The sequence below is a fragment of the Eucyclogobius newberryi genome, unplaced genomic scaffold (genome assembly GCF_026437365.1).
Source record: "Eucyclogobius newberryi isolate DKJ021-1_F unplaced genomic scaffold, fEucNew1.0.hap1 SCAF_14, whole genome shotgun sequence".
NCBI classification, from domain to species: domain Eukaryota; kingdom Metazoa; phylum Chordata; class Actinopteri; order Gobiiformes; family Gobiidae; genus Eucyclogobius; species Eucyclogobius newberryi.
Genome location: NW_027315768.1, coordinates 5,771,303 through 5,785,460, shown reverse-complemented (window position 1 = coordinate 5,785,460; position 14,158 = coordinate 5,771,303). Strand labels below are relative to the sequence as shown.

The 14,158-nt window shown below is 49.7% G+C and overlaps 1 protein-coding gene across 1 annotated transcript in view; it reads left to right on the top strand.

Annotated features, from left to right (window-relative positions):
* LOC140359340 (hyccin 2-like) overlaps positions 1-14,158 on the top strand; it is a 61,344-nt gene that overhangs the window by 21,012 nt on the left and 26,174 nt on the right. Inside the window, exons 3-4 of the mRNA XM_072444221.1 lie at positions 7,337-7,417; positions 13,494-13,570. Of these exons, the coding sequence (XP_072300322.1) occupies positions 13,520-13,570 (51 nt within the window). The 5' untranslated portion in view covers positions 7,337-7,417; positions 13,494-13,519. The remainder of the gene's footprint in view (positions 1-7,336; positions 7,418-13,493; positions 13,571-14,158) is intronic.

Genomic DNA, 14,158 nt, shown 5'->3' with positions numbered 1-14,158 from the left:
CAGAGACTGTAAGGTGATCATAAAGCTTGCACAGGATAGTGCATCCTTTAAGGAGTGGAATTCAGTGGCATTGTCAAAGAGCCTAACTGTAGCTGTGGGAGTGATCAAGAGTGCGAGTGTCCTTAGAGATGGCTCGCTGCTGGTCGTGTGCAAGGACGCGGCTCAGCAACGGAAGGCGATTGGAACTAAACGTCTGGGTGGAAAGGACATTCTTGTGTCTGATGCTGAAAGAAACACGGTCAGAGGAGTTATCGTAGGTGTCCCTACGGCGACGTCTGTGGATGAAGTTAAGGAGAATTTGACTGGAGTTACGGTGGTGGACGCTAGGCGTTTGAAGGTGACCCGGTTTGGGGTAAGATGTGACAGCTTGTCAGTAATGGTAACACTTGAAGGGAGGTGCCTGCCTAGTAAGGTGTTCATTGGGTACATGTGCTATAGCGTCAGGCCATATGTTCCGCCGCCCCTGCGTTGCTTTAAGTGCCAGCGCTTTGGGCATATTGCAGCGGTCTGTAGAGATAAGCAAAGATGTGGTAAATGTGCAGGAGACCACGAGTATGGGAAGTGTGACGTGGGTGCAAAACTGAAGTGCTGTAACTGTGGGGAAGAACATAGCTCTGCCTTCGGGGGATGCAGGTTTAGCAAAAGATAAGATAAGATAAGATATTCCTTTATTGTCCCACATGGGGAAATTTCATTGGTGCAACGCAGGTAGATACAGAGGTAGATACACAGTAACGAGTTTAGAGTAAATACAGAGAGGGGAGCCAGCGCTGCTCCCAGCCAGGGCGAAATGAGAAAGGCCAGCGTGGCTCCCAAGAAGTGTGAAGGTTTCAAGAGTGGAGGTCCCAAGTGTGCAGGTTCCAGAATTAATGAGAATACCCTGGTTGTGGATAGAGAGGATTTTGTACTCTTTATGGTGGATGTTGTAAACTGTGCTGCTCAGACTCAAAGCAGAACTGAAAGGATCAGGATCATTGCTAAAGCTGCAGGGAGATTCCTTGGAACAAAGGAGCTTGATTGGGCAGATATAGAAAACAGGCTAAAGGCGCTAAATGGGAGTCGGAGTGATGGGGGTCTGCTTGTGGGGAGTCAGAGTGATCAGAGTGACGAGATGGGGGTGGTCTCCTGTCCTCGCCCAGTCTCGTAGACGCACGGCTACCAAGCAGCGACATCAGTGGACATATTAAAGCCTATAGAATGAAGCCTAAAGAATAAAGCTGTACGGTGGAAGCACCGAACGTCAAAGAAGGAGAGGAAGATGAAGAAGAGTCTCCCTGGAATAAAGCCGGTTGTTGTTGTTGTTGTTGTTGTTGTTGTTTTATGGCGGTTGGCATCCGAGTGTTGCATTACCGCCAGACTTTATTCCTCAGACGTTTCGTAGTCCTCAGACTCTGTCGTAGTCCGTAAAAGTACTCCTCCCATCGCTTTGGCGTTACAAAGCCCATGAGGTCATGATGTGTTTTTGTGACTAGAATAGTTGTTGTGTCAGAGACCAACCGGCTTTATTCCAGGGAGACTCTTCTTCACCTTCCTCGCCCTCTTTGACGTTCGGTGCTTTGGAAGTACAAAGCCCATGAGATCATGGGACGTCTTTGTTGTTTTACAAAGCCCATGAGGTCATGGGACGTCTTTGTCGTTTTATCCTTTAGAAGTCCTTCTTCCATCACTTTGGCGTTTCTAGGCCCATGAAGTCCAAGCGCGTTAGAACATCCTCTTGCTCCTCATCCTCGGCTCAGTCTCCAACACCCCCCACCTCTATAAACGTTTACCCAGCCCTGTGCTACATAAGTAAGCAACCACAGCCTGACACAAACCCTGTGACTGGATCGCCAGAACGTTCCGCAGATTGAACTCCCGCCCATTATTCCGAAACCACAAGGCCAACCCGGCCCTTTCCCTATCATAAGCCTCACAGCAAATCAGCACATGCTCGACAGTCTCTGGCACCCGACAGTGACCACACAGACCGGTCGGATGTTTGCCTATCCTACTCAGTGACCAATTGAGTCCAGCATGGCCAATCCTCATGCGGGCGAAGGCCCTTTCCTCCCACGCGTTCCTGCCCATAGACCCGCAAGGACCCACACTACCCTGTATGTGATAGAGATGCCGTCCAGTAACACAGTGGCTCCAAAATTCCTGCCAAAGGCCGACCACATGACTCTTGATAACAGGCTTGATTTCAGATTTGCTTAACTCAACCGCCACATCAATTGATGGCCGCCGAAGGGAACGTTTAGCCAGTGCATCAGCCATTTCGTTACCATCCACCCCCACATGCGCAGGGACCCAAATGAAGGAAACCCTCACATCCTTCCTGGACAGGGAGAGCATCAGACAGAAGATGCCATTCAACACATCCTGTCTGCAATCCGATTTCCCAGATTTAATGCTTTGCAATGCAGAAAGGCTGTCAGAGGCCACCACAATGCCGCAACACTGCAAAGCAGATTCCGCCCATTCCAACGCCAACCGTATCGCTATAAGTTCCGACGTGAAAACAGAAAGGCGATCTGTCAACCTCTTCTTGACCGCTAGCCCCAGGTCAGGCACAAAATAAGCGGCGCCAGTACGCCCACTCTCAGGATCCCTAGACCCGTCGGTATAAATAAACACATCACCTGAGTGCTTATCGATGAGCGCTTGAACGGCAAACTGCGGTGCCCTCCCAGCGACTCCTCTAAGCTTGCCATGCAAGCTAACATCAACAGGAGCCGGGACAAACTTCCACGGAGCTATAGCAGACAAAGCCACCGACGGGCTCACACGCAGATCACCAACCCCCGCAAGCCGCGCCTTCGCATTTCCTACCTGGCTGAAAATCATACCGCCAGCCTCACTCTGCCCCCCATCAACCCTGAGAAAGTCCCTCACCGGGTGAGAGCTCGTATGACCTTGCACATTCACCCAGTAAGCCAACAGAAGTTCTAGCCTCCGGAGCCGTAACGGCAATTCCCCCAACTCAACCTGCAGCGCCGAGACAGGGGAGGTCCTAAAAGCCCTACAGCAGATGCGCAAGGCCTGGGCTTGCTCCACATCAAGCTTCTTTAAGTTAGTCTCAGCCGCAGACATGTAGGCTATACAGCCATAATCAATAGCCGCCCTCATGACGGCCCGATAAATACCCAGGAGCGACCTTCTGCTGGCCCCCCAGTCCTGGCCGGATAGACAACGAAGCAAGTTATTCACCCTTTTGCATTTACCACTGACCTCATCAATGTGCCGACGCCAACTAAGCCTCTCGTCAAAGGTGACCCCCAAGAACCTCACCTCCCTGACCTGTTCGAGCACCTGCCCATGCAGTCGAAGGGAGACGTCCCTATGTCCATTGAAGAAACAGATCACTTGAGACTTCCGTACGGACAGTTTAAACCCCCACTTCAGGGTCCACTGCTCCACCTGCTGTATTGCCCTTTGCAGTTTCGCCTCGTAAAACCGGAGATTCCTCCCTCTCACCCATAGAGCGCCATCGTCAGCATAAAGGCTCCTCCCAACAGACCCATCCACGTCGTCAAAGATGTCCTTAATCATAACATTGAACAAGATAGGGCTACACACACTCCCCTGCGGGATCCCATTCTCCACCCCATAGACCCCAGAGTAAGCAGCGCCCACTCTGGTTTGGATACGCCGGCCAGACAGAAAGCTCCGGACCCAGTTAAACAGTTTACCCTTCACACCACACTTCTGCAGCTTAATGAGGAGCCCATCCTTCCAAACCATATCGTACGCCTTCTCCACATCAAAGAGCACCGCAATAACCTTTTCTTTCTGAGCCCTGGCCAGCTGGATATCAGATTCCAAACACAACACGGAATCCATGGTGTTCCTGCCCCTACGGAAACCACTCTGGTGCGCGGGAAGCAAACCCTGACTCTCCAAGAAGTAATCCAACCGCTCGGTAACCATGCGCTCCATCGTTTTCCCGAGCTGCGACGTCAAGGCAATCGGCCTATAACTTGAAGGGTCAGACGCTGGCCTACCCGGCTTCAGAACCGGCACCACCGTAGACTGTTTCCACGCAGATGGAACACAACCTGAATCCCAAACACGGTTGAAAAGACCCAGGACTAGCCCAAGCGTGTCATCAGTCAAATGAGAGAGCATGTCATAGCACACCTCATCTTTACCCGGGGCTGTCTGTTTCGCCTTAGAAAGTGCTCTCCTTAGCTCAAACAAACTAAACGGAAGGTCAAGGTCATCTTGAGTCGAAGGCTGGTGCCCAATCAGCTCAGAATTCTGGGCCAAAGTACTCTCCCTGTAGTGCCTTTCCGCAGGTGAGAGATTGTCAGAGCTGTGCACCGACACAAAGGTGCTGGCCAACAGTTCAGCTTTGTCAACGTCGCTGACTGCTTCAACACCATTCAGTATTAGGACCGGGGTCCCACGACGGAGCTCAACCCCATGCATCCGCTTAATCATCCCCCAAACATCCCCGAGACGCGTTTCTCTCCCAATTTTGGAACAATACCGCCTCCAATAGGCACTCTTGGCCGTTCTCACAGTTTTCCGCACAACAGCGCGGGCCCTCTTGTAGTCAATGAGGGCACCCTCAGTGTGGGCAACCCTTAGCCGGCGAAACGCCGCATTTCTCGCCCTAACAGCATGACCACATGCTTCAGTCCACCACGGCACCCGCTTCCTATGTCCACTACCACCACTCTTAGGAATCGTGCCTACCGCTGACTGCGTGATGAGCGAGACAATTGCACTATTGAGATCATCCACCTGAGTCAATCCTCCTTCCTGCAGAACCCTAGAACCATCATCAGCTTTCCTCAGGAAAGCCCCCCAGTTCGCCCTTGCCAACTGCCACCTCTGGATCCTCGTCCCCCTGACCACACAGCTCCCAAAGCCAATCACGGTGCGGACTAGATAGTGATCGCTACCAAAAGAAAGATTACCAAGAACCTCCCAACTACAAACACCAGCTAACTCCTTGGACACAAGTGTAAGATCTATTGCACTTTCCGCACCGGTCCCCATATCATAGCGGGTCCCACCCCCATCATTCAGACAAACCAACTCCCTTTGATTGATAAAACCCTCTACCACCTGCCCATACCTATCGGTACCACTACCGCCCCACAAAGCGCTATGCGCATTAAAATCCCCACACCACACGGCCTTTCCCCGAACATCCTTACCGATACTATGTAAGGACTCTAGCGTTAACTCACCACACGGATTATAAAGGTTAACCACAGTAACAGCTTCACCACCCAGCCAGACCCTCACCGCCAGGGCCTCCGGCGCTTTACTCACACTGACAACAACGTAATTTAGGTCATCTCGGACAAACACAGCCACACCTCCGCCTCTACCCTGCTCCCTATCATTCCTAACACACACATACCCTTGTATCCCAAAACCCCACCTAGGTCGTAACCAAGTCTCCTGCACGCACATAACGTGAGGCTTGTTCAACAAGGTAGAGACAAAATGCTTAAATTCCTGGCCATTAGCACGAAGACTACGCGCATTCCATTGCAAGACAACCACCGCCATTATGAGCCCCCGGAACCTGACGGCGCATCGGGAGCCCCCCCACTCCCACTGCCAGAAATGGGGCAGGGCGCCCTCCCGCAGCGCATCCTCTATCTCCGTCCACTCGGGGCCCCCAGCTCCAAAGTACTTCCCTGCAGCCTTAGCGATGATCTTAGTCTTTTCGGATCTCTTCTTGGTTTGCCCAGTACAGTTAATCACTTCCACTATAAAGAGGAAGAAATCTTTCCTCTTCACAACCAGTACATCCTCCGCACCCACAGGGCCTCTGCCCGTGGAAGCCACACTCACGGGCATCCCAGTGGGGACCTCCCCCTGGCTGCGGGCAACGCTGCCCCCTCCCCTGTCGCCTAGGACACCAGCAGCACTGGCAGCCCCCACTGCATCCACCGTCACCTGACTACCAGACACCTTCTTGACCGCATCCGCGTAGGATATGCCTTGAGAGGCTCTAACTTTTTGCACCTCCGCAGCCCTCTTGCTGAACACGCATCCCCCGTAGGCAGAGCTATGCTCTCCCCCACAGTTACAGCACTTGAGTTTTGCTCCGTCGTCACACTTCCCATACTCGTGGTCTCCTGCACATTTACCACACTTCTGCTTCCCTCTACAGACCGCTGCAATATGCCCAAAGCGCTGGCACTTGAAGCAACGCAGGGGCGGCAGAACATATGGGCGTACGCCATAGCGCATGTACCCAACGCACACCACACGAGGCAGGATCCCACCTTCAAATCTAATCATTATCGACAGGCTGTCACACCTTACCCCATCCCGGGTCATCTTCAACCGCCTAGCATCCACCACCTTAGCTCCAGTCAAATTCTCCTTTATGTCATCCACAGATGTCGTCGTAGGGACGCCTACTATAACTCCCCTGACCGTGCCTCTTACAGCATCAGACACAAGAATGTCCGTCCCCCCCAGACACTTAGCTTCAATCGCCTTCCTTTGCTGAGCCACGTCCTTGCACACGACCAGCAGCGAGCCATCCCTAAGGACACTCGCATGCTTGACCACTCCCACAGCTACAGTCAGGCTCCTTGTCAACGCCATCGGATCCCACCCCTTAAAGGACGCATTATCCTGCGCGAGCTTTATGAACACCTTACACTCTGAACTCACATCCCCGACATCTGCAACCCCCCCGCCCTGCTCCTCACTGAGAGAGCCCTCCATAGACGAGCAAGAAGACGCCCTACGCTGCACAGGATCAGTGGCTCCAGGGGAGTCCTCCCCGCTGTTCATATCGTCACCGACCAGGTCACGCTTCCTCTTCTTCTTCCCCGTCATACGGACCGAGGCGTTCCTCTATGTTGCCGTAATATCCAAACTGTTGTCGTTGTAGTTTTTTATGGCAGTTGGCATCCAAGTGCACGAGGTATTGTTCGTTGTTGTGTTGTTGTTGTTGTTGTTGTTGTTGTTGTTGTTGTTGTTGTTGTTGTTGTTGTTCTATGGCGATCTGCATCCAAGGTGTTTCAGAGACCGACCGGCTTCACTCCAGGGAGACTCCTCTTCATAAAGCCGGTTGGTCTCTGAAACAACAACTACTATTCTAGTCACAAAGACATATCATGACCTCATGGGCTTTGTAACACCAAAGCAATGGAAGGAGTACTTTTACGGACTACGACAGAGTCTGAGGACTACGACAAAGTCTGAGGAATAAAGTCTGGCGGTAATGCAACACTTGGATGCCAACCGCCATAAAACAACAACAACAACAACATTTACGTTTTCTCTCACATGTCAATGCTCCTGGATGAGTTTAGTTTACATTGTGTTATTGTTTGAAGTAACAGATAATCCAAACTAAAAGTGTGATTTGCAGGTGAACCCGAGGCTGACAGATGTGTGCCGCAGTGGAGAACCCTGGGCCCCTCCCACTGGAGATCTGAATTGTGAACCTGAGGTGAGCACACTGACACTGCACATCGTTGCAGTGCTTTGATTCCTCATCATACAACATTTGATGTCTGCTTGTACTGCCCCTGTTTTTGGTTTAAAATGTTTCACCCCCTAGAGCTGTGTTGTCACAATTTGTGCAGGGCCCTGTTTTTGTCGACAGAAGTTAATGCTGCACTAAATAGTTCAAAGAAATCATTGTCAAGCTGATAAACTAAAACATGAAAATACTGTAGTGGCACCATATTTCGGCCAATTGATTGTTTTAGCATTTTTATTTTTAGTCCTGCATTTATGATGGTAAAGATAGATGGATTTGTGTCTGAAAATCATCGCAGCAAGCAACATGTATTTGTATAGCACAATATGTACATTATGTGGTCACACATGGTGTCACTGCAGCTCATCTCCTGGCAGTGATGTGAAGTATGTACAGAGCAGAAACAGTGATAAACACACATGAATATCACTAAATATCACTAAACAGACAGCTTCCCTCGTATCATCTCGTCTTAATCCTCTGCCCTGTTCAGATCAAAATACACTAAGCACAGTGATAATGACAATACTAATCCTTTCAACTCACAAAATATTAAATAAAAAAGAAAGTGATATTATTTTACCTGTTTAAGTCCTGATTTGGAAAGGGCAAATGATGACAATAATATCGTTATTGCTCTACTTGACTCCCATATTGCATATCTCAGGTTCTTCCAATATCACGAGGCCCTAGTTTCCTTAGTGACCAGACTTCCATCACTCTCTTTGACAGTTTGACAGACTGCGAGAAAAGCACGAGTCAGCGGTTCACGTGGAGCTCTGATATAATTTTGCTGTCACACACACACTGCCTCTGCGAGCTGCTCAGGGTGTAGAATAGAAGAATAGAACATGTTAGCTTTGGTAACGTTCTTATTGTATTCTTTGAAGCAAAAGTCTGACTGGTATTGCTCCATGAAACGTTGATTTCCTCTGGTCCATTTTTGACAAACCAATCACGGCCAGAGGAGCAGTTTTTTTTTATGCCATTGTCGTGCCATTTAGACTTTCTTTAACCTAAATTGTCAAGATTGTGACCACATCCACTCCAATTACTCAGAAAGTACACGCCACTCATAAGGAAATATTTGTTGCTGGAGAGACTGAGTCTGTCAAGTGGCTCATCGTGTGTTTCACAGTGGAAACAGTAGATAGATACCTGTGGAATGTACTTTTTACCACAGAAATATAGGATAATGAATGACAGGGACAAGCTTTTTCATTGTGTGATCATACATTTTATGTGTAAATTGGCCAAAAATGCACATATTTGGGACATATAAATATGGAAAAAATGGACAGTGCCAGGGTCAAAATTGTTGGGAGTTTAAACTTTGATAAATCAAACTTAGAATAAGATATCAACAAATCCTTCTGTAGAAATGCGCTGTTTCCACGTGAAAGCTTATGTGTTGAGAGCTGACTGAAAACCAAAATGAGAAAATACAGTCATTGTTTTTGCCTGTAGTGCCTCGCCTTATGTGGACATATGTCAGACTTTGGCCCAGATCTAAGCATTTGCACAGGTGCAAACGGGTTGTGCAGCTAAACTGGAGCGAGACGTGAGTGCTGTTGAGAAATGCGACTCTTTCAGGCCACAGCACAAATTTAGCACATGAGATCTAACAAATATGCAATTGGGCAGTTTTGCCTCAACCCTCAACATTTGAGGCAATGAAAATGCGAACGAGAACATTTTGCCGGCGCTGTCAGTTTTGATCAGTGTGACGCTGAAGAGGATTTGAAACGATTGTGTATGGCTCATGTGTTATTGGAACGGGGGCAGAGGTTATAAAAACACGTTACCTGCCACACTTTGGCCTGGATCTGTATCTCTATCTAGACCTGCTCATAGAAGCTCTCCATAAAACGTATTTAATGTACTTTGTGAAGGATTTGATGACAGTACTCATGAGAGAAGTCTGTTTGTTCTTCCTCCACTTCCTCTTCATCCCGGGCGTCTCCAAAGCTGCATGCGTCCATGTTGTCCAGTTATCCCGTTTCAAACTCTGCTTTCCCTGAGGCTGTTATAAAATCCTTGCGATCATCTGTCCAAGATTGGAGGTTTGGATTTGCCTTGGTTAAAGGCAAACAGCTGCAGGCTTCCATCACGTCCCTCTGAACGTTCATCCAATATGAACTCTGGATAAATGCGCTAAGCCCTGGCTTTTTCTGCCTTTCTTATTCCGTCCTTACGTTCACAGTCAGCGTGTAGGTTCAAATATTTAAAGGAGACAGACACTAATCACAGACCGTCTTTCCTTATAACGGAATAATTAGCTTTCATAAAAACACGGATGTGCCCTATAATTAAAACAATCTTTATATAATGTATTTATTCTAATTATGAGGCAAGTGAACATCTTCATTGCCAATAATCATCATCACTTCTTATTATGTCAAAGCAGAGGCACATCCAAGTTTGCTCACACAGTAAACTCATTAACATGTTACAATTTCTGATGGTAATTAAGGTGCAACACGCCTACAAAATAGCACATGCTAATTTTAACTACTCGCAATTCGTCCAAAAATAGAACCAATGGAACGTGACCACAATTTGTTTCTAAGAGACGTGGTACGATGTCGTACAGGTTTGCTGAAGCTCTCGGAGTGACAGCTGCTGCTCGCTAACTGCACAGAGGTACCCACAGGATTAGGGATTAGCTTTAACCACATTTCAAAGAGGGAAGATACGGGGCAAACGGGGCCGCAAGCTCTAGCTGTGATAACGTGGGCGCTCCTCTCACAGATTCCTAAATACATCCGCGTTTGGCTGAAAAGCACTCTGCATCCACATGTGAGCTTTGTTTAAGGCCAATGTCTTGCTCTCTTGGAAGAATATAAGTGGAGTTTATGTTAAAAAGCCCAAAACAGGACCACACAGCCCCAAATCAACCTTGAAACAGAGGTCTCGAGCTCAATGGGATCTCGCCTGGTTAAAGGAAGGTTAATAAATAAATAAATACATGTGTTCAAATGTGTGTCATTGTCCTGTCTGTGGGACCACCAGGCTCAGACAGTAGTGTGGCTTCAGAGGAGTTCTTTTTATAGCATTGTTCTTGAGATCACTTTGTGTGCCCTGGAGGAGAGACGGCAGCTTATTTTTAGCTCTTCCCTTTACTTGGATTTAGCTGAGTCGGGCGCATCACAGACCCAGTGTTCCCTTTTCCCCAGAAACACGCCCACGGGAAATCAGCCATCTGAAAGCAGCAGCTGAAGGAGTCTTATCTCTTGTTTCACGATGGCTTTGTGCGTACTTGAAGCTCTGGCTGATTTGGATGTCAGAGAAAACCAAAACTGTATTCTGTAGACAATGATAAAGTAGGCATGTCCTTTACGCCTCATTTATCGACGCACGTCAGACGCTCATCTACCGTTTGACCCCTTTACATTCTCCTTTACTTGGAGTACTGCATGTGTGTCATGTCGGGGGGCGTGGTGTATGAGCGTCAGGGGGGCGTGGTGTATGAGCGTCAGGGGGGCGTGGTGTATGAGCGTCAGGGGGACTTGGTGTATGAGCGTCAGGGGGACGTGGTGTATGAGCGTCAGGGGGGCGTGGTGTATGAGCGTCAGGGGGGCGTGGTGTATGAGCGTCAGGGGGACGTGGTGTATGAGCATCAGGGGGGCGTGGTGTATGAGCGTCAGGGGGGCGTGGTGTTTGAGCGTCAGGGGGACGTGGTGTATGAGCGTCAGGGGGACGTGGTGTATGAGCGTCAGGGGGGCGTGGTGTATGAGCGTCAGGGGGGCGTGGTGTTTGAGCGTCAGGGGGACGTGGTGTATGAGCGTCAGGGGGGCGTGGTGTATGAGCGTCAGGGGGGCGTGGTGTTTGAGCGTCAGGGGGGCGTGGTGTTTGAGCGTCAGGGGGGCGTGGTGTTTGAGCGTCAGGGGGACGTGGTGTATGAGCGTCAGGGGGGGCGTGGTGTATGAGCGTCAGGAGGGCGTGATGTTTGAGCGTCAGGGGGGCGTGGTGTTTGAGCGTCAGGGGGGCGTGGTGTTTGAGCGTCAGGGGGGCGTGGTGTTTGAGCGTCAGGGGGGCGTGGTGTTTGAGCGTCAGGGGGGCGTGGTGTTTGAGCGTCAGGGGGGCGTGGTGTTTGAGCGTCAGGGGGGCGTGGTGTTTGAGTGTCAGGGGGGCGTGGTGTTTGAGCGTCAGGGGGGCGTGGTGTTTGAGCGTCAGGGGGGCGTGGTGTTTGAGCGTCAGGGGGGCGTGGTGTTTGAGTGTCAGGGGGGCGTGGTGTTTGAGCGTCAGGGGGGCGTGGTGTTTGAGCTCCTCCTCTCCTCTGCTCCTCTCCTCTGCTCCTCCTCTCCTCTGCTCCTCTCCTCTGCTCCTCTCCTCTGCTCCTCCCCTCTGCTCCTCTCCTCTGCTCCTCCTCTCCTCTGCTCCTCCTCTCCTCTGCTCCTCTCCTCTGCTCCTCTCCTCTGCTCCTCCTCTCCTCCTCTCCTCTGCTCCTCTCCTCTGCTCCTCTCCTCTGCTCCTCTCCTCTGCTCCTCTCCTCTGCTCCTCCTCTCCTCTGCTCCTCTCCTCTGCTCCTCCTCTCCTCTGCTCCTCTCCTCTGCTCCTCTCCTCTGCTCCTCCTCTCCTCTGCTCCTCTCCTCTGCTCCTCTCCTCTGCTCCTCTCCTCTGCTCCTCTCCTCTGCTCCTCCTCTCCTCTGCTCCTCTCCTCTGCTCCTCCTCTTCTCTGCCCCTCTTCTCTGCTCTTCTCCTCTGACATGTAGATTCATCCCGTGGATTAACTTAGTGGCCAGTAATGTGGCCCTGGTGTTGATGTCCAGCTCTATGGACAGAGACGGTACTGGAGACAGAATTGGTGTAAATCTGTTGTTGTTTTGTGCCTGGTTTACGTTGCTATGCAACATTTTGAGTACATTTCCCCTTTTAAAAGATGTAATATTTAATTTAAAATTGTTATTTGCCGCGGCAACGGTCCTAATTTCTCAACCTATGCATACTTTACAAAGACGAGGAGTAAGTCTCATCTCCCAAGTTCTGAGTTTGTCTAAAAAGGTATTTAAACCATAAACACTGCTGCTTCTGAGTGAAAGAGAATGAGAAACGCTGCAGACTCAAAGAGAGAAGCAATAAGACCTGGTTCTGAAGGAAATGAGAAGATTCTTGAGCAAATGTGATGGGGAAATGATCTGCGCCGTGGTCCTGGGAAGACGGTGGGCCACGATTGGTTGAATCCAGTTGTCTTTCATTCAGAGCATGACAGAGACTGACCAATAGGAGGAGTGGGAGGGGCAAAGTGTGTGCGTTTAAAAAAAGAGCTGAATCAAAACAGAGAAACTGTTACTAACAAATAGTAAACTATCAGCAATGTACTCAATGAAAATATGTAGTTTAGTCCTAGTTTTAGTCTGCATAGTCTAGATAACGATTACCATTTTACTGCTAAAGTTATTTTCTGTCATGGAATTAGACATACACCGATGCTATTCCTTAACACATAGAGAACACAATTCAACCTAGAATATGAAACGACACAGAAACATCAGACATTTGTGTGGCATGCATGGGAGAAAACGCGGGGACTGTGTCAGCCAAGCCGTTGTAAGGAGCCTGGCTGACCCTCCTGCGTCTCACCCCCGCGTCTCACACCGTTTTTTCCCATGCTGGTTGGTTTTATTAGATATTCTGGAATAGGCGGGTCACATTTCTCATTGGTCAGCCTCACATCAAGGCACTTGGTATTTTTCCGTAGAGATCAAGCCTTGGGTAAACATTACCCAGACTCGTCTGGGTTATCACCCCCCCTAGGGTAAACATCCTTTGGCCATCTTTACGACCCCTTCACAAATCCAGTTTGTCACACACCCGTTCTTCTCTTAGACTAATGATGCAGATAATATAACACTATTATGCAGATAAAATACATCACAGAAATATAATCATATATTCACATTTTATCACATTTTCTGTACTTGTTTAATCACGATCAATTAATCGTTGCGCCCCCATTTAGTTATTTAGTTCTGATTTTTTTTGGTTTGGTTTTAGTCGGTAAAAACAAATTGCCTGATGTTTGGTTTGTGTGGCTCCGCAGGCTGCCGGGGGCCGTCTCTGTGGAACATGCTGGGTTCAGAGCGTGACGTTGTGGAAGAATGGCTCTCCGAATTCAAGGTAAGCAGAACAAGTCATGTCACCGGCGCCTGGAGGACAGCACAGTGCACGCCAAAGAACATGTTTAAAACCCCTTCAGTGTGGCGAGCACTCTGACCTCACAGCAAGAAGCCTGTGGGTCAGAGGGCTTTCTGTGTGGAGCATGCTCTCCCAGTGGGGTCAGAGGGCTTTCTGTGTGGAGCATGTTCTCCCTGTGGGTCAGAGGGCTTTCTGTGTGGAGCATGTTCTCCCTGTGGGTCAGAGGGCTTTCTGTGTGAAGCATGTTCTCCCTGTGGGTCAGAGGGCTTTCTGTGTGGAGCATGTTCTCCCTGTGGGTCAGAGGGCTTTCTGTGTGGAGCATGTTCTCCCTGTGGGTCAGAGGGCTTTCTGTGTGGAGCATGTTCTCCCTGTGGGTCAGAGGGCTTTCTGTGTGGAGCATGTTCTCCCTGTGGGTCAGAGGGCTTTCTGTGTGAAGCATGTTCTCCCTGTGGGTCAGAGGGCTTTCTGTGTGAAGCATGTTCTCCCTGTGGGTCAGAGGGCTTTCTGTGTGGAGCATGTTCTCCCTGTGGGTCAGAGGGCTTTCTGTGTGGAGCATGTTCTCCCTGTGGG